This window comes from Dama dama, chromosome 28 (assembly GCF_033118175.1).
Source record: "Dama dama isolate Ldn47 chromosome 28, ASM3311817v1, whole genome shotgun sequence".
NCBI lineage: Eukaryota > Metazoa > Chordata > Mammalia > Artiodactyla > Cervidae > Dama > Dama dama.
The window spans coordinates 57,565,571-57,586,201 of NC_083708.1; the positions used below are offsets into that span (position 1 = coordinate 57,565,571).

Here is a 20,631-nt window from a genome sequence, read left to right on the forward strand (position 1 = left end):
GACATCGGGCGCCCTCATGAAGAACAAGCCACGCGGTGGAGAAGCTGGTGTTCAGAGGACAGAATTTGAGCCTCAAGAAAGCAGAAATCAACAGTGAATCCTTGAGATTGCTTTCGACAGGTGCCGGTCATGCCAAATTGAGCTTTCTTCTGAGGATTAATGAAAGCTTCTTCCAAGACGAACAAGGCATCACACTCAGTTTGGCTGGCTAAACAGATGGGTTTCAGATGTAAGCACTCGCCCCCAGTAAGACGGTCGCTTCTCACTGACTTATCCTCGAGGTATTTTTGAGAATATTTCAATCCCTCAGTTGAAAACCTTTTGTTGGAGAGATGGCTGATCCCCATGAGCTTCTGGAAAGAGATACTTTCAGAGTGATTTCCCGTGTATTTGCTTCCTTTTCAGTGGGTTATTCTGAAGTCACCCACCGACTAGGCTTTCTGTTATTTTTGCTTCTTACCAAATCACAGGAAATGTGTTTGTATGAATTGTTCGGCAAACGCCCCAGAGGAGAGGGAAGCTGAGATTGTTGGAAGGTCACTAGGATTCTTTCAGAACAAAATCGAAGAAACCTGGATCAGTCAGTTATAGTTAGTAAACTTTTCTCCTGGATGAATACAGGTCAGCCTTCTCCATCCGAACTGGACAAGTGGACTGGGGATTGCCTCAAACTCTGGCCAGCCACCAAGTCCACAGCAGGCAGTGACATGCACTGTTGGCAAACATGAGTTGAGGATGCTAAAATTAAGGCATGACTCTATTTATTAGTAGGGTGATGAAATCTCTTACATTTAAGTTTTTTCTTCTGAGGCATACAAAGAGTACCCAGATAGTACCCTATTGACCTAAAAGTGATGCCATACTTCTCAAGAGAAAACTCTTCAGGATTACATTCTTAAATTTGAAGGTGTTTTTTCATTTAGCCTCACAATATTCTGGCCAAGTCAGGAGTAGATACAGATTTTGACATTAAAGCATCAAAAGAACATAAATTGAGAGGAAAAAGGCTCTGTTGGAGCTAGATTTAAGGAAGATCTTCCTAAATGTTTGCCACCAACAGTGTAGCCTGCTGTAACAGAATACCATAGCCTGAGAGACTAAGCAGCAGTTTATGTCTCACAGTTTTGGAGGCTGGTGAGTCCCAAGATCAAGGTGCCAGCCCATTTGATTCCTAGCGAGGGCTCTGTTACAGACAGTTGACTTCCGCTGTGTCCTCAGATGGTAAGGAGAGGGAGAGAAAGAATGCATGCACACATTTGAGCTCTCTGGCATCTCTTCTTATAATGGCACTAATCCCACAATGGGGACTCCACCCAAATATCATCACATCAGGGATTAGGCAACCTATGCATTTTGTGGGGGGACACACAAACTTTCAGTCTATAACATCATTATAATTAAAATTTGCATATATTGAGTGCCTACTGCATGTAGGGCAGTGGGATAGATGCTGGTTACTTGGGAATAAAACAGACAAAATCTCTTCCCTTGAAATACTTGTAATCCAGTAGGGTAATTGAGAGGTAAACACCTCTGTACACTTGCAAGCATAATGAGATGATGCTGAATGGTGATGGGAAACAGGAAGAGGTGAAGAGCCTCATCTTTGTTAACATCATGCATCCAATGCTTTCTTCATGTTACTCCATTCAATTGTCAGAACAGGCTTAGGAGGTATAAAGAATTTCCTCAAATTTTGCAGGTGAAGGAATAGAGACGCAGAGGTGGTTAGTGCCAAGAGGCAGAGTTGATACGCAGACTGACGCGGTTCCTGAGCCCTTCCTTGCCCACTCTTCCCTGGGCTCCCCGTGCCCAGGGAAGCCACAGCGGTGCATCCCTAGAGGATCAGGAGACAGGCTGGGGCCATCAGCCTTGGAGATTTAAAGGAACAAAGAACCCCCCAACCGACATGAAAGGTCTCCGATAATAGACACAACCTGACCCACCAAACCCAACCCGTTCGGTATTTCCAAAGTATTAATATAAACTGCCAACATTGAAAAGGCATATGCTTTCATGTAATCTCTCGCTGTTTTTGTCTTCCTTGAATATCAGAAGCTCCGGGGCCATGTGCCTCATGTCCCTTGTTCCTGCCTTCCTGGGGCGGCACTTGGCAGATTCTCCAGGCCACCTTCTCCTCGTTGTCTGTCTTCTCCTCTGGCCCGACTGATCCCTCTTCTCATTCTTTCTTGACCCCTTTGTTGTCGTTCAGTCATTCAGTCGTGTCCGACTCTTTGTGACCTAATGAACTGCAGCACGCCAGGCTTCCCTGTCCTTCACCATCTCCCAGAGTTGGCCCAAACTCATGTCCATTGAATCAATGATGCCGTCCAACCATCTCATCCTCTGTAACCCCCTTCTCCTCCTGCCCTCAGTCTTTCCGAGCATCAGGGTCTTTTCCAGTGAGTGGGTTCTTCTCATCAAGTGGCCAAAGTATTGGAGTTTCAGCATCAGTCCTTCCAATGAATATTCATAGTTCATTTCCATTAGTATTGACTGGTTTGATCTCCTTGCTGTCCAAGGGATGCTCAAGAGTCTACTCCTTAAGCATCTGAATTTGTGTCCTCTGGGTTAAATAGCCCCACCCAGGCTGGAATTAGGCTGATCCAGGCACCCCCTTGGAAGCTTTTCTGTATTGTGCCCTTAATTAAGATATTCCTAAATTACTTAAATTGCTCTTTTATAGAGTGTTAGCCCTGAACTTGGATATCCTGACTTAGGATTAGACTACGGGAACCCCCGGCATATGTGCCAGCAGTATTCATCTGAAAGAAGCAGACACTCTGCCCCTTGGCGCTGTCCGCTGGCATGCTGCTACTCCTCATCTGGCTCTCAGGGCAGTTTTTTTTTTGTGTTACCAGCAGCATCTCTCTCCTTTATATTCCTTTCACTTCTTCTTCCTTATCGGTTTCCTGTTAAACTGTATAGCTCATATGCCAGTTAGTATTTCAGAATATTAATTTTCAGATTGCCTAGCCCGCCCTTGGATAAGAAGGCTCCTGATGATGCTTGGTGGCCTGATGACCTGGGTGCTGTGTTTTCCATGGCATGCCATGAGGACAGGGCACAGGGGAGCAAGGCAGGGTGGCCAGCACCGTCCTGTCTCTTGGGGCAGAATCAGATTATGGCGTGTTTGCTGCCTGAAGCTGGGGATGGCAAAAACAGAAGTCTTGCAGAGTCAGAGCTACGTGTCTGATGTAACCGTGAGGCTGGAGAAGGACCTTCAAGATATTTCTCAGGAAACGTTGCTCTGTCTTTTCAGGAGGAATGGACGGAGACAGCCACTTGGAGAGTGTATGTGCATTTAGGATAGAGGACGGGTCTGTTTGCTGTTTCACCTTTGGATCTTTTAATCCCAGCACCAACAACCCTTATTGTGGAAGGGAGTGTTTGGACTGTCTGTAATAAAATGGTTTTACATTTTCCAGTCTTGCACAAGGATTCCTCTTGAAGGTTGTCAAGACTTTGTTTCAGAGGTGTGTTAATTACCCCAACCCATGAAATTGACTCCACTATGGTGGAGGATATTAGGGATATTTCTCTCATCTGTTAACGTCATTTCTGATGCTCCTAAGTCCTAGATTTAGAGAATTTCTCCTAGACTCTGACCACCTTGCCTGCTCTGCCTTTCTCTCCAAGCACCCATTCGTCTTTTTATCCCCTTGTTCCTTTTCCACATGCTCTCGGGTCCTCCTGCTCTGGCCCTTTGCTCAGGCTCCTGGATTCAGTGGTGGCAGGGGAGGGACTGGAGGCCTGATTCACAGGCTGACCTCAGGCTGTGTTATATGTAAAAGCCAGTGGGGACTTGGACAAAGTGAGGCATAAACCACTGGCTCCTCTTGGCGTGTTTCCTGTAGGGAGTGCCAAAACTCCCCAGCTTTGAGTAATATCAGAAAAGACTTCTAAAATGAACATCTTGGTAGAGATTGAGGAGTTGGAGTGGGGAGAAAAACCCAGCTCATCATATTCCATTGATTTCTTATTGGTATTTAATGTCACTGAAGGTGTTAAGTCACTCAGTTGTGTCCGACTCTGTGACCCCACGGACCGTAGCCTACCAGGCTCCTCTGTCTGTGGAATTTTCCAGGCAAGAATACTGGAGTGGGTAACCTTTCCCTTCTCCAAGGGATCTTCCTGACCCAGGGACCAAACCTGGATCTCCCAACCTTGCAGGCAAATTCTTTACTGTCTGAGCCACCAGAATCATTGATTATTGGTAATAAGTATTTGCTGCATTTTCAAGGGCTAAGAAATGGTGCAGCGCCCACACACAGCCATTTGACATGGTTGAGCTTCTCTTTAGAGTAGGGAGGAGAGAATGAAGTTGGCTTCCATCCTCACTGGGCCTCTCCGCGCCATTATCAGTGATCCACTTTAGCATACTTTTCTCTGTGGTAGGTGGAGATGGATGGTAAATAAATAGTGGTGAAACAGGTAGGCCCGGTCTTCACTCCGACTCCCACTTGCTGACACCCGAGCCTGAGAGTGTCCTCCCGGAGAAGCCCTAGGATGTGGTGCTGTCTCCAGGAGCCTCAGGACTGGCTGGTGAGGGGCTCGGCCATATCGCTGAACCTGTCCCCAAGGCTCTTTTGCTCACCTGCCCTTTGCTTTTTCTCCTTTTCTGTAGCCTTCACCTTCTCTTCTCATTCTCTTTGCTCTCGTCTTCTTACATGTGCCCTGTCTCTACCTTCCTGCTCACCCACACTTGTTAACCCGCCTGGAAAGATGAATTGCAGCTCAACTAAGCTTTTAAACGCCTGAGGTTGACCATGGGCTTTGTTTTGCTGCTTGAACCAATCCTGTTAGGAATGACTGAGTGGAAGTCACACACTGGGATGGCGTTTCTTCCGCTGCCCTTAAAAGGCATCAGCTTCTTGAACAATTAAAAAGAAACATTGAAAAATAGAATAAAAAAAGAAAAGCTCCCTTAATTCTACTATGGTAACTCTGATATCTTTTCCCTGAATGCTTTATACTTGAGTCAGTCTTATTTTTTAAGCTGTGGATTTTTCTAAGCTTCTTCATAAATTGAATTGGCTATAAAACAACAAGGTTCTCTGTATTTCAAAGGAGATTGAAATAACTTGATAGACTAAGGCTAGTCTTTTCCGATGCTGTCCAGAAGCAAACTGATCCAATTTCTGACTCTGTCATTCGTTTGCTGAGGTTATTTGTGTTAATTGTGATCTTTCAGTGTGTATGTATGTTTTATTGGGGGAAGTTCTTTTATTTGTGGTCTTTGAGCTTATTTTAATTCTATAGTGTCTTTAAATGAAGTCACTTCCAGCACAGGGTCTACTGCCTACTACAGCATGACTAAGAAAAATTCTTTTTCCTCTCTGCATCCAATTTCCTAATTAGGAAAACTACCACCCAGATTGATCCCAGTACTGAAGAATATAAACATGCATTGTACAGTTTTGAGCATTGTATAAGGTGTTCTTAACAGTACTTTTTAAAAAAAGATTTCTGATCCTGGACATGGAAAGATTTTCTTCTTCTAAAAAAAATCCTGAAGGCCACTTGCAACGTTTATCAACATTGTTTTTAAGGCCCTCCATTAAGAGTCATGACATCACTCTCAGCCCTATGAGTGAGAGCAAAGAAAAAAAAATCTGTTCATAATATTTATTAAGAATTTTCTAGGTGATTAATATTTCCCTTGGAGAGTTTTTATTCTGACTTTGCTGTAGAACCGACATACATGAAAACGATACAAGAACACTTGGCAGGGGTGATGGACAGGAGAGGATCCAAAATTAGTTTACTGCAAGCTATGTAAGCAAGTTCTCAGGGCATGGGGATGGTGGGATGATTGGAACTGGGTGGGGCTTCCTTGGGGAAATTATGCTCAAGAATCCTTGTCTGTTTGTTATTATCTTCTTGTGCCCACCTTTCCTGTGTTGATACCAGTGTGTCCCTTTGAATGGAATTGTGACATCAGGCATCTCTGCCAGGTTTTTGAACAAACTTCCCAGTTAATTGTTGGGCCATAGTTTTTAAACGGATCAAGTACATATGTCAAAAAGGAAATAACATGTCTAGATTTCTCTTTAAAACCCCGAAATTCATTAACATCTGCTTCTAGAAATTCAGAGAGATAAATTACATGCAGAATTTTCTTTCAGTCACTTTTAAGCTCGGTTAGAATTAGATATTGAATTTTCTTGGCTTTGAAGCAGTGATTACCCAGGTCTCGTGTACAGCTGAGGGTGCTTTTGGATGTATTTAGGCTACAGAGGCAGAATTCCCGGGTCTCTCGTGTTGTACATCATTGTTAAAATATGTTATTGCTATGACTGAATGTAATATTTTCTTTGGAATTTATGTGTCTCAAATAGCCGAGGAGTGATCGGCAGTCTCCTCTCCCTGTCTTCTGATTTATAATAATATTGTGTTTGCAGGATGATAATGTGCGTGGAGGGTTTATCTTTTGAAAACGTGTATTGCAAAATCACTTCTTTCTTAGCGAAAGATGTTAAAATGGAGAATACAACCTTGGACTTAAGTGCCTTCGACTCAGTCAGCAAACATGCCTCATGTTGTCCTCCAATAACGAAGGCTGGCTGCTAAAAACTAAAGGTGATGCTGGGCCAGTGGGATTCTGCGTACTTCTCCCTTCTCCTCTTGAATGTTTTCTACACTGTTGTTATAATTAAAAATGATATATTTTTAAGACACCGCAGTTCTGCTTGAACCTCGAATTCCAAGCTTTATGGAAAGATTCAGATACATAAATCCTTCCTAGCTGCAACCTGAAAACATATAGAAATAAGGTGATTATAAAGCACCTTACAATGTTTTGTTCTCTTTTCAAATCTTCCCAGAAACATCTTTCAAAGGAAAAGGCTACCAATCCAATTAAGTGGTTGAATATATTTTCTTTATTTATTTTGCCTTAATATTTGACTAATTACGAATCCTGGAACTGAACAAGGACCATTGTGTTTTAAAATATAATTCAAATGAATCAAAAAACCTACCTAAAGAACCAACAATGTGGATAAAAACATGGACCCTGTTTCCCATCTGAGGGGATGTTGGGCCATCTGCTTCATTTAGGCCATGGAAAACAGACGTCCTCTGGTACACTGCCTCTGAAAAAGCTCCATGGGAGGCTCTAGCTATGAAGTCCTGACAGTGGGACAGTCAGGCTCCAGCAAATGCTGGTCTGTTTCTTGGTTGGTTTGTTTGTTTGTTTGTTTTCTTTTTTACCACATCATGCAGCATGTGAGGTCTTAGTTCCCTGGCCAGGGATCGAACCCATGCCCCCTTCAGTGAACGTGCAGAACGTTAACCACTGGGCCACCAGGGACGTCTCAGCTAGTCTGTTCCTTTACTCCTTGTGGGCTGCTTGGACGGTACTGAGATTTGGCACGTTCGCTGCTTGTATGTTAGAGCCTGTCGCTTCCCAAGGAGACTGAAGGCTGCACGCGAAGCCCTTATATAACCGCCCTCTCTGGCTTCCTGGCCACTGTATGCTCAGTACTCAGGGCACAGTAAGCACTCAGAACACAGTTGTAGGATGAATGAGTCTTCTTCGCTCCGTGCATCCACAGTCACGCAGGGCATATGATATCCAACTCTTCCTTGGACCCTGGTGAGCCTGGTGACTGCGGCCTCAAGACTCTTGATTAGACTCTCTAGACCTGCACCATCCATTATGGTAACCACTGACCACACATGGCTATTTACATTGAGCTTTAATTAAAATTACACAGAATTTAAAATTCAGCCCTCAGTTGCACCGGCCACCATTCAAGTACTTGGCAGCAATGTATGGCTCGTGGCTACCATATTGAATAGGCATGGAGCCTTGCCATCGTGGCAAAAAGTTCCCCTAGACACAGGACTGCTCTGAAAGATCTTTTCTTTGTTTGTGATTGCAGTGCAGCTGTCTGCTTCAGGAAGTGAGGTCAGCAGGAGCAGGGAGAATCTTTAAGAGCTGCCTTGCGCTGTGACATGTCTGATTCCTTGCTGCAGTCCCTACAGCATGAACAAGGTAAGAGGCACTTTGCAGACTCATCCTTTGTGTCTTCTTTATGGTACCATGAATTTCCCTGGCTACGTGATGTCTTTCTGTGGTGTGAGCAGGTTGTGTCTCCTGCCAGAAGCATTATGGAGGTTGGCAAGCAGTGTCGACAGGCAGGGTCACAGGCTGCTGGTGATGTAGCCTTCTAGAGGTGTGAACTGTGTTTGTTGGAGGCCTCTGAGCAGCCAGACTATCGGTTGTTAGTATAATTGTCTTGGCATGGATGTTGGAAGACAGAGGCTCTAGGGCCAAGCTCCCTGGGTTTAAATATCAGCCAGCTTTGAGGAGCTTGGGAAAGTGGCTTGATGGCTCTGTGCCTCGGTTTACCCATCTGTAAAATGCTGATGATGATGGTATGTAACTCGCAGGGTTGTTTAAAGGATGAAATGAGTTGATATGTGTCCAGTGTTTAATACAGCTGTGTCTACATTATAAGCTGCTGCTGCTGCTGCTGCTAAGTCGCTTCAGTCATGTCTGACTCTGTGTGACCCCACAGACGGCAGCCCACCAGGCTCCCCCATCCCTGGGATTCTCCAGGCAAGGACACTGGAGTGGGTTGCCATTTCCTTCTCCAGTGCAGGAAAGTGAAAAGGGAAAGTGAAGTCGCTCAGTTGAGTCCGACTCTTCGCGACCCCATGGACTGCAGCCCACCAGGCTCCTCCGTCCACGGGATTTTCCAGGCGAGTGTGCTGGAGTGGGGTGCCGTTGCCTTCTCCGACATGATAAGCATTCGATCAGTTTTTGCTGTCGTTGTCTTGGGTGTTGGGGACACTGTGGTCCCTCAGATAATGTTGCCAGCGAGCCTTAGGTGCAGGTGGCGCCGGTGGTGAAGAGCCCACCTGCCACTGCGGGAGACTTAAGAGACACGAGTTCGGTCCCTGGGTTGGGAAGACCCCCAGGAGGAGGGCGTGGTATCCCACTCCAGTATTCTTGCCTGGAGAATCCTACGGACAGAGGAGCCTGGCAGGCTACAGTCCACGGGGTTGCACAGAGTCAGACATGACTGAGCGACTTAGCACGGCCTGGCAGCACTTGCATTTATTCCTTGACTGATTACTCAGCACGCAGCGATTGACTACCAGAGGGGCACTCTGGGGAAAAATGATGAGTGGGGCTGAGGTCCTGCCTTCAGCAGGTGACAGACAATTTAGGGCCGCTGTGATCGGTATGAGGTGGGTACTAGCAGCTGGGGAAGCACAGAAGAAGCATCTCTCTTTGGGGAATCTGGAAAGGAGCGTATAGAGGAAGTGACGTCTCGAGTTGGGTTCTGTATGCTACACGGTCATTTCTTGGGCACAGAAGCATGGCAGGGCATTCCAGGTAAAAGAACCCGCCTGTGTAGAGGTGCAGAAGCTTGTGAGCAAGTCTGCCATGTGTAGAGAACAACAGAGTTTGTGTGGCTGTAGCAGGATTTCTCAGCCTTGACACTCTTGATGTTTGGATCAGGAAGTCCTTTGTCGTGAGAGGCTGTCTTTGGTGTTGGAGGTGTTTAGTAGCATTCATCTTCCTCCACTTCAGTGTGACAATGAAAAATGTCCCTACACATTGGCCGGTGTCCCTTTAGGGAACCAAAAAGGCCTGCTTGAGAACACCTGCTCTGGTGGAAGATGGCAGATAGGAGACCAGAGAAGGACGGAAGGGTTGCATTCTGAGAGCCCCTGAAGGATTTAAAACAGGGGAGAGACAATTTCAGAGACTGCAGCAAGAGGTAACCATGGGAGTTGGACAGTGATTTTAGGTGATTTGGTTTTAAAAACCTATTATGGGACTCCTAGACTTTAGAATGCTGAAGCTGAAACTCCAATACTTTGGCCACCTCATGCGAAGAGTTGACTCATTGGAAAAGTCCCTGATGCTGGAAGGGATTGGGGGCAGGAGGAGAAGGGGACGACAGAGGATGAGATGGCTGGATGGCATCACCAGCTCGATGGGCATGAGTTTGAGTAAACTCCGGGAGTTGGTGATGGACAGGGAGCCTGGCGTGCTGCGATTCATGGGGTCGCAAAGAGTCGGATATGACTGAGCGACTGAACTGAACTGAACTGAAGACTTTAGAAAGCCCATGTAACTTGTTGAGATTCTTTTGCTAAGGTCCCTTTTCCAGAGGCAATTTTTCTCATGGCCATTGTTTGGCCTTTTTATGGGCATGGTTGCTTTACCCTGTCAGAAGAGACCAGAAAAAAGTAAGCCATTGTTTTGGGGGTTTTTTGGCCATGCTGTGAAGCATGTGGAATCTTAATTCCCTGACCAGGGATCGAACCCCCGCCCCCTTCCCTGGAAGCACAGTCTTAACCACTGGACCGTCAGGGAAGTCCCAACACATTGTTTTTTGAGAGATTTTCATTTGACTGAGCCAAGCCAAAGAGAAAGAAAACTTTGCTGACCTCTCCCCCATTTGGCTTCAATACTTAAACCTTTTTTTTTTAATCCATATTTTTTTAAATTGAAGTATAGTTGCTGGGATAGTTGGATGGCATCACTGACTCAATGGCCATGAGTGAGAAAACTCAGAGAGACAGTGAAGGACAGGAAAGCCTGGAGTGCTGCAGTTCATGGGGTCACAGGGTCAGACTTGACTGAGCAACTGAACAACCGCAGTAGTTGCTGGACAATGTTATACAAGTGACAGGTGTACAATGTAGTGACTCAAAACCTTTAGAGGCTATGCTCCATTTATAGTTGTTATAAAGTACTGGCTATGTTCCCCGTGTTGTGCGGTCTATCCTTGTAGCTTATCTTATACCTAATAGTTCACATCTCCTACTGCCCCACCCCTGTTCTGCCCCTCCCCCTTCCTTCTCCCACTGGTAGCCACTAATTTATTAGTTCTCTACTTATGAGTCTGTTTCTTTTCTGTTATATTTGTTAGTTTGTTGTATTTTTTTAGATTCCACATATAAGTGAAATCATACAGTATTTGTCTTTCTCTGACTTGTTTCACATAATGCCCCCCGACAGTCTTTGAAGAGTGAGCTTTGGAGTCCTGGAAGATGTTCTTCCCCAAGGTCAAGATTGGAAGTGGGGGAGGGAAGGCAATTCATCCTGGTGGTCATTGCAGACCTTGGCTTCTATCATTGACAGTTTGATGTAGTGAAAAGCTAAGACAACTCTTGGGAAATCTCAGATTGGCAAGCACAGTCTGCTGTGACAGCCCTGCCCTGAGTTTCTCCAGGGCAACGCAAGACATGATGTCATGGTTTGGCTCTTGACACACAGCCGGAACCAGACTCAGAAACTTCAGAAGTCCCGGTAGGTGTGTCGGTGGCTTGAGAGGTTATGTTCTTGCCTGAATGACCCAGTGAATGTTTTATTTTATGTTATTTTAAGTCAAAGTGGTGATTAAGCATGATGTGTAACCTTCATCGGTCAGCATTTTCTTATAGTTTTCTTGGCATAAGACAAAAAAAATAGGTCACCCCCTGGGAAGGAAACAGACCTTGGCGCAAGTAAAACTAGACAGTCACCTCATCAGTTAGGATATTTGTTAGAACATTGGAAACATTTTTGAGGGTGTGACTGATTTTCTAAGTAGAAATGTTCCTAGAAAGTTGGAGACATCTGAGTTGTATGTTTTCCGCTTCCTTGGACATACACCACGTAATCACACTCCTCCCTTCCCAAACCCCAGCTTGCTTTGTGACACTTTAACTAGGAACATGTCTGGATAGAGCGGGGCTGGGACATCCTCGGGTCCAGGGCTGCTCCTCTGAAACACCGCAGCAATTCTGATCACCATTAGGCACTGACAGCTCCCTTTTGGGCCAGTTGGAGACAGAACCCTCTAGAAAACATAGGCATGGCTGCAAGGCATCAAAAATTGGCAGTTTGTCTAATTAATTTAACGGGGATAATCCGATAGTGAACCACTGGCAGCCAGATAGGGTCTTCATTCCTCACATTCTGGAACCTTCTCTGTGTGCCGGGGTCTGGAATGCACCTGCCTGGAAGGGGTGCGCTTCTGGCCCTCTGGTAGCCAGCAGGCTGGTAAGTACCTCAGTGCCGGCAGAAAACAGAGGGCATTCCCAGCCACCACAGTCTCACTGTGAGCTTAGGGCCATTTCCGGAGCTGCTGTACATGGGATGTGTCAGGTTGATACCCAGCTCGTAAGCTTTATACAGGGTGGATGCCCTCACGTCTCTTCACCTTTTCAGTATTGTAAACACACTTTAATGGTTGTACATTTCTGGGCTTTGCGCTCTAGCCTTACATTTAAGGAAACTGTGTATGTACAAATTTCCCCAGGGTGCTCATACTCCCTGGGCTTAGGCAGACTTGCAGACTGTGTTTCCAACTTTCATATTCTCCTTGGAGCTTTTTGCAAGAGCTGACTTTCTAATCTTTTGTGTTGATCAAAAACTTTATAATTGGGATTTCACTTTAAATTTGTCCAGCATCTTTACCCTTTCTACTTTCTTGGTTATCCTCTTGTTAATATATATAAATATATATTATATTTTACTATTATAAATTTTGCTCACCAGAAGGATTATTGTTTTGTGTTTATATTTTTTATCTATGTTTTGTGTTTATATGTGTTATTTGTATGTGTTGTCCTGCTGTCAAGAGAGGATTTTAGCCTGTAACTTAGGAAATCATAGCCAAATGAGAGGTTGGACAGAATGGGATTTTGTGGACGTAAACTGGGCAAGGTGGTGTGCATTTAGGACATGCCACTATGTAACACAGAACCACACTTAAGGAACAAAGTTCTTGTCAGAGCTCTTGAAAGAGCTCTCTTCCTAGAAGCAACCTTGGAATTATGATTCTAAACTCCTTCTCTCATGGTTATCATTCTCAGGAAGGCACATCACATGATGTTCTCTGCCTTGAATTTATGAGGACACCCCATCTGATTGAAAAATAATTGATTTTTCCATTATTGCCCAGAATGCTCCTCACTCTACCCCCACAGTGAAAATGAATCTTCTTAGAACTGTTTCTTCCTTGTCATGTTCAGATAAGGCTAAATCTGACTGTTACTGCCTTAGACATGCGCCATGGCATCAAATGGAGGAAGGTGGTATCTCTCTTGTTGGGTGCATGCCACTATTTTGCTTACTCTGCCCGACATAACTTTTTCTCTGAATATTTTCCAGTCTTCAGCACCGTATCCTACCGTGCCAAGTTTGGGGCAGCTTCTCCCTTACCCGCAAATCGGTATCTCTGCAGTTGATAGAAAAGTAACACTGGAAATTTCATTTCTGCCTTCCTCTAGAGTTTTTCTCACTTTGCCACTCCTTTATATGAAGTAGTGAAGTCCAGGACTCACACCCTTGGGTCGTCCCATGAGGCACCTGGCAACACATAAGAGCATCAGGTCCTTCATCCTTTAGCACATTTATCACGTACGTGCTGCATACCGTGACCATGCTTGCTGTTTACCAGGGAACAAAACAAAGGTCTTGACTGTCCAAAGCCTCCGTTCTGGCCAACGTGAGGAGTTGTCTCACTCCAGAGTTTAATAAGCATGCGCCTAATGTTCAAACTTTCTCCATTTGAAACTTCTTCCACCTGAAGGGCAAGGTAACAGAGCTGCTGGACGCCGGATAAGGGCTTGGTCAACAGTAAACGTGTAAGAGCTCTCTGCTCCCCGCTCTAGGACACGCTGGGTGATGTTACCCAGCGACCAGTCTTTATTTTATGAGTCTCCACTGTTGTTTTTCTGAAGGCAAATGGCCAAATTCCCGTCCTGGCAGACTTTGGAGAAACGTCACACCCTTCAGAAACCAGTGACACAGAAAAAAATACAAATACAGCTTAAATCATCTTGGAATAAGGAGGGCCTTATTAATATCTAGTGACAGAAATGATAGTGGAAGAAAATGTATTTGTATAAAACCTACAGATGTTTTTCCATCAGAAGACATTCTGAACTATCCTAACACACAGGAGACTAGCCGGGCAACATACACAACACATATACAACACATGTGTCAGACAGTTAGCTGACTTATGAAAAACTCTGGAGCATTAGGAAGATGAGTGATTCCTCTAATGAAAAATGGGAAAGAACAGAAAGATAAAGTCAATAAAGGAAGAAATGTGATCAGCAAATAATTTACAAGAAAGGACCCAAACCCAGAAGTTATCACAGTAAGACAAATTAAATTGATGAGGTGGTATTTTTTACCTATACAGTCGATGAGATTATATTTCTGCCTATACAATTGAGGAGGATTTATAACAGTTACTCATCAAAGGCACAGATAGGACTGACAGCTTTCTCTCATTCACAGTTAATGAAAGAACATGTTTCTCAAGGGGACTTCATGTGTATCAAAGCCTCCAAAATACACGTACCTTTTGGCTCAGAAATTCCATGTCTAGAACTCAGTGAAAATTGTCATAGATGTGTGTAAAAATTTAGCTAAGATTTTCATTATATATTATCATAGTAACTTTAAAAAAATAATAACCATGGTATATCCAGACAATAAAAATGATGAGGGATGGAAGAATATTTAATGATATAAAAAGATGTTCCCAATAAATTGTGGAGGCAAGTTATTAATACATAACAATATATACAGTTTGATCATTATTTTTTCTTAAAAGATGCCCTTCTGCCCACAGCAAAGAGATTGCAGATAACAGCAAAGTACTAAGGGCATTGTCTTCTTTTTGCTTATATGTTCTAAATTTTCTTAAGCAATATGAATTCTTTCCTAGTAAAAATAGCATTTTGAAATAAGGCATGCAGTTATCTTTAAGATAGAGACTTCACTAAATATTAAAAATATATATGATGAAGAAGACTTTGCGGTGGACTTCCCTGGTGGTCCAGTGGTTAAGGCTTCACCTTCCCGTGCAAGGGGTGTGAGTTCAAGCTAAGATCCCACACGCCTCGATGCCAAAACACCAAAACATAAAACAGAAGCAGTATTCAGTAAAGACTTAAAAAAAATGGTCCACATTAAAAAAAAAAAAAAAAAAAGACTATGAGGATTTTGCCCAGAATTCTGGCAGTGTTTTTCCCGAAGACAGGTATAAGATATGCATGTTTCTTATTTAAGAAAATATCTTTCTGTGAGAAGAGACACCTGAGAGCTGTCTCTGCTAACCCCTTCACACGGTGAAGAAAGGCCAGATGAGGATGGCATCCTGAGAAGTGACCGTCTACCCTCCAGGAGGGACGTGCTCACGGGGAACCAGTCCCACTGGACTGGTTTGCACAGTCTCCATCACTGTGCAAATATCAATGGCTGTAGTTTAAAAAAAAATTTTTTATTTTCAACTTTCTTGCAATTAATATTTATATGTATGATTTACAATCAGAAAAAGCAGGCATTTTACAATAAATACATTTTTAGCTGTTTTGCATTTGAGGTACAAGTGGGTGGAAATATTTAATGGCAGTTAGAGAGAAGCATTGGTCAAACATATCTGAATGTGGAAGTCATTCTATTTGATGTACTATCAGGAAGGAATATTTTAATGTACCAGCGTTTTAGAGGCAGTAGTATATTGAGAAGGAAATGGCAACCCACTCCAGGATTCTTGCCTAGAGAATCCTGTGGACAGAGGAGCATGGTGGGCTGCCATCTATGGGCTCGCACAGAGTCAGACATGACTGAAGTGACTTAGCAGCAGTATATTGAGAAATGCTCTAGAAAAGATACTGTCCCTTGATTCAGTGGCTATTACATCCTCTTATTCAAGATACTGCTGAAGTGCCAAGTGTAGACCAATGGTTTTCAAGCTGTGGTTTGGGGACCCTGGGGTGCCCACTTACTGGCCACCTGAAAAGTCAAAACTATTTTCATAATAATACTGAGACATTTTTTGCCCTTTCCACTGTCTCTTGAGTATACGGTACAATTTGAGAGGCTCCATGACCTGCTATGATGTCATCCCCCTGATGGCTGTTGGTGTGTTTGCTTGTGTTTTCCTGTTCCAAGAATGTCTCCATTTTAATTTTTAATAGGATAAAGTGTGTGAGTCACTCAGTCGTGTCCAACTCTTTGTGACCCCATGGACTGTAGCCCACCAGGTTCCTCTGTCCGTGGAATCCTCCAGGCAAGAATACTGGAGTGGGTTGCCATTTCCTACTCTAGGGAATCTTCCCAACCTCGGGATCGAACCCGAGTCTCTTGCTTTGCAGGCAGATTCTTTACCCTCTGAGCTACCAGGAAGCCCCACATTGACAGAAATAACTGACCTGAACAAAGGCTCTTTAGGGTCTGCAGTCATTTTTAAGCATATCTTCAGATAGGAGCCTAGTCTGTGCTTGGGTCCTGTATTGGGCAGTAGTTACTCTAAGAAGAAGGTGGTCCCTGACCCCTGGTCCAGGAGGGCCCTGGACTTCGTAGCACATCTGTCCTCACCTTCTGCATCTTTACGGAAACATTGCCCTTGTTCCTTATTTTTAAAACTTTACTTTGTGGAGTTTGGGAGGCTGCGTGAAACTTTGTTAACACAAGGGTGACATGTAAATTGAGTTCTGCTGAATGTGAGGTGTATGGGAATGGTGAAATTAGACCTCCACTGTCTTGCCTTTGTACTGCACTGGGCAAGTCTGCATTTTTTAGGATGAAAACAGGAATATAGGAGGAGCCAAGATGGCGGAGGAGTAGGACGGGGAGACCACTTTCTCTCCTACAAATTCATCAAAAGAATAACTGAACGCAGAGCAAACTTCGCAAAACAACTTCTGATCGCTAGCGGAGGTCATCAGGCGCCCAGAAAAGCAGCCCATTGTCTTCGAAAGGAGGGCTGCATAGTTGGAGAAGTCCTGAGACTACAGGAAGAATAAAACTGAAATCCAGAGGCAGGAGACTTAAGCCCAAAACCTGAGAACACCAGAAAACTCCTGACTACAAGGAACTTTAAGTAATAAGTGACTGTCCAAAAGCCTCCATACCTACACTGAAACCAACCACCACACAAGAGCCAATAAGTTTCAGAGCAAGACAGACCACGCAAATTCTCCAGCAACGCAGGAACATAGCCCTGAACATCAACATACAGGCTGCCCAAGGTCACACCTAACACATAGACCCATCTCAAAACTCACTACTGGGCACTCCATTGCTCTCCAAAGAGTAGAAATCAAGTTCCACGCACCAGAACACTGATGCAAGCTTCCCTAACCAGGAAATCTTGACAAGCCATTCGTCTAACCCCACCCACTGGGTTAATCCTCCACAACAAAAAGGAACCACAGACCTCCAGAATACAGAAAGCCCACTCCAGACACAGCAATCTAAACAAGATGAAAAGGCAAAGAAATACCCAACAGGTAAAGGAACATGAAAAATGCCCACCAAGTCAAACAAAAGAGGAGGAGATAGGGAATCTACCTGAAAAAGAATTTAGAATAATGATAATAAAAATGATCCAAAATCTTGAAAACAAAATGGAGTTACAGATAAATAGCCTGGAAACAAAGATTGAAAAGATTCAAGAACTGTTTAATAAAGACCTAGAAGAAATAAAAAAGAGTCAATTACAAATGAATAATGCAATGAATGAGATCAAAAACACTTTGGAGGGAACCAAGAGTAGAATAACGGAGGCAGAAGATAGGATAAGTGAGGTAGAAGATAAAATGGTGGAAATAAATGAAGCAGAGAGGAAAAAAGAAAAAAGGATCAAAAGAAATGAGGACAACCTCAGGGACCTCTGGGACACTGTGAAACGCCCCAACATTCGAATCATAGGAGTTCCAGAAGAAGAAGACAAAAAGAAGGGCCATGAGAAAATACTCGAGGAGATAATAGCTGAAAACTTCCCTAAAATGGGGAAGGAAATAGCCACCCAAATCCAAGAAACCCAGAGAGTCCCAAACAGGATAAACCCAAGGCGAAACACCCCAAGACACATATTAATCAAATTAACAAAGATCAAACACAAAGAACAAATATTAAAAGCAGCAAGGGAAAAACAACAAATAACACACAAAGGGATTCCCATAAGGATAACAGCTGATCTATCAATAGAAACCCTCCAGGCCAGAAGGGAATGGCAGGACGTACTGAAAGTAATGAAAGAGAATAACCTACAACCTAGATTACTGTATCCAGCAAGGATCTCATTCAGATATGAAGGAGAATTCAAAAGCTTTACAGATAAGCAAAAGCTGAGAGAATTCAGCACCACCAAACCAGCTCTTCAACAAATGCTAAAGGATCTTCTCTAGACAGGAAATGCAGAAAGGTTTTATAAATGTGAACCCAAAACAACAAAGTAAATGGCAACGGGACCACACCTATCAATAATTACCCTAAATGTAAATGGGTTGAATGCCCCAACCAAAAGACAAAGATTGGCTGAATGGATACAAAAACAAGACCCCTATATATGCTGTCTACAAGAGACCCACCTCAAAACAAGAGACACATACAGACTAAAAGTGAAGGGCTGGAAAAAAATATTTCATGCAAACGGAGACCAAAAGAAAGCAGGAGTCGCAATACTCATATCAGATAAAATAGACTTTCAAATAAAGGAAGTGAAAAGAGACAAAGAAGGACACTACATAATGATCAAAGGATCAATCAAAAAAGAAGATATAACAATTATAAATATATATGCACCCAACATAGGAGCACCACAATATGTACGGCAAACGCTAACAAGTATGAAAGAGGAAATTAATAGTAACACAATAATAGTGGGAGACTTTAATACCCCACTCTCAACTATGGATAGATCAACGAAACAGAAAATTAACAAGGAAACACAAACCTTAAATGACACAATGGACCAGCTAGACCTAATTGATATCTATAGGACATTTCACCCCAAAACAATCAACTTCACCTTTTTCTCAAGTGCACACGGAACATTCTCCAGAATAGATCACATCCTGGGCCATAAATCTGGTCTTGGAAAATTCAAAAAAATTGAAATCATTCCAGTCATCTTTTCTGACCACAGTGCAGTAAGATTATATCTCAATTACAGGGAAAAAATTGTTAAAACTTCAAACATATGGAGGCTAAATAACACGCTTCTGAATAACCAACAAATCATAGAAGAAATCAAAAAAGAAATCAAAATATGTATAGAAATGAATGAAAATGAAAACACAACAACCCAAAACCTATGGGACACTGTAAAAGCAGTGCTAAGGGGAAGGTTCATAGCATTACAGGCTTACATCAAGAAACAGGAAAAAAACCAATTAAATAACCTAACTCTACACCTAAAGCAATTAGAGAAGGAAGAAATGAAGAACCCCAGAGTTAGCAGAAGGAAAGAAATCTTAAAAATCAGGGCAGAAATAAATGCAAAAGAAACTAAAGAGACCATAGCAAAAATCAACAAAGCTAAAAGCTGGTTTTTTGAAAAAATAAACAAAATTGACAAACCATTAGCAAGACTCATTAAGAAACAAAGAGAGAAAAACCAAATTAACAAAATTAGAAATGAAAATGGAGAGATCACAACAGACAACACTGAAATACAAAGGATCATAAGAGACTACTACCAGCAGCTCTATGCCAATAAAATGGACAACTTGGAAGAAATGGACAAATTCTTAGAAAAGTATAACTTTCCAAAACTGAACCAGGAAGAAATAGAAGATCTTAACAGACCCATCACAAGCAAGGAAATCGAAACTGTCATCAAAAATCTTCCAGCAAACAAAAGCCCAGGACCAGATGGCTTCACAGCTGAATTCTACCAAAAATTTAGAGAAGAGCTAACACCTATCTTACTCAAACTCTTCCAGAAAATTGCAGAAGAAGGTAAGCTTCCAAACTCATTCTATGAGGCCACCATCACCCTAATTCCAAAACCAGACAAAGATGCCACAAAAAAAGAAAACTACAGGCCAATATCACTGATGAACATAGATGCAAAAATCCTTAACAAAATTCTAGCAAACAGAATCCAACAACATATTAAAAAAATCATACACCATGACCAAGTGGGCTTTATCCCAGGAATGCAAGGATTCTTTAATATCCGCAAATCAATCAATGTAATACACCACATTAACAAATTGAAAGATAAAAACCATATGATTATCTCAATAGATGCAGAGAAAGCCTTTGACAAAATTCAACACTCATTTATGATTAAAACTCTCCAAAAAGCAGGAATAGAAGGAACATACCTCAACATAATAAAAGCTATATATGACAAACCCACAGCAAGCATCACCCTCAATGATGAAAAATTGAAGGCATTTCCCCTGAAATCAGGAACAAGACAAGGGTGCCCACTCTCACCACTACTATTCAACATAGTGTTGGAAGTGCTGGCCACAGCAATCAGAGCAGAAAAAGAAGTAAAAGGAATCCAGATAGGAAAAGAAGAAGTAAAACTCTCACTGTTTGCAGATGACATGATCCTCTACATAGAAAACCCTAAAGATTCTACCAGAAAATTACTAGAGCTAATCAATGAATATAGTAAAGTTGCAGGATATAAAATTAACACACAGAAATCCCTTGCATTCCTATATACTAACAATGAAAAAACAGAAAGAGAAATTAAGGAAACAATACCATTCACCATTGCAACAAAAAGAATAAAATACTTAGGAGTATATCTACCTAAAGAAACAAAAGACCTATACATAGAAAACTATAAAACACTGATGAAAGAAATCAAAGAGGACACAAACAGATGGAGAAACATACCGTGT

At 42.8% G+C, this 20,631-nt stretch overlaps 1 protein-coding gene across 8 annotated transcripts in view; it reads left to right on the top strand.

Annotated features, from left to right (window-relative positions):
- BACH2 (BTB domain and CNC homolog 2) overlaps positions 1 to 20,631 on the top strand; it is a 379,241-nt gene that overhangs the window by 85,395 nt on the left and 273,215 nt on the right. For 6 of the 8 annotated variants that reach the window (XM_061131763.1, XM_061131759.1, XM_061131762.1 and 3 more), the window contains one exon: positions 7,890 to 8,002. Coding sequence is in view for 4 of the 8 variants with exons in the window: in XM_061131759.1 (XP_060987742.1) it covers positions 7,994 to 8,002 (9 nt within the window). In the remaining 4 variants the exon portion in view is untranslated. Of the gene's footprint in view, positions 1 to 6,409; positions 6,583 to 7,889; positions 8,003 to 20,631 lie in introns of those variants that run through there. The other 2 variants (XM_061131760.1, XM_061131764.1) reach the window with 2 other exon arrangements.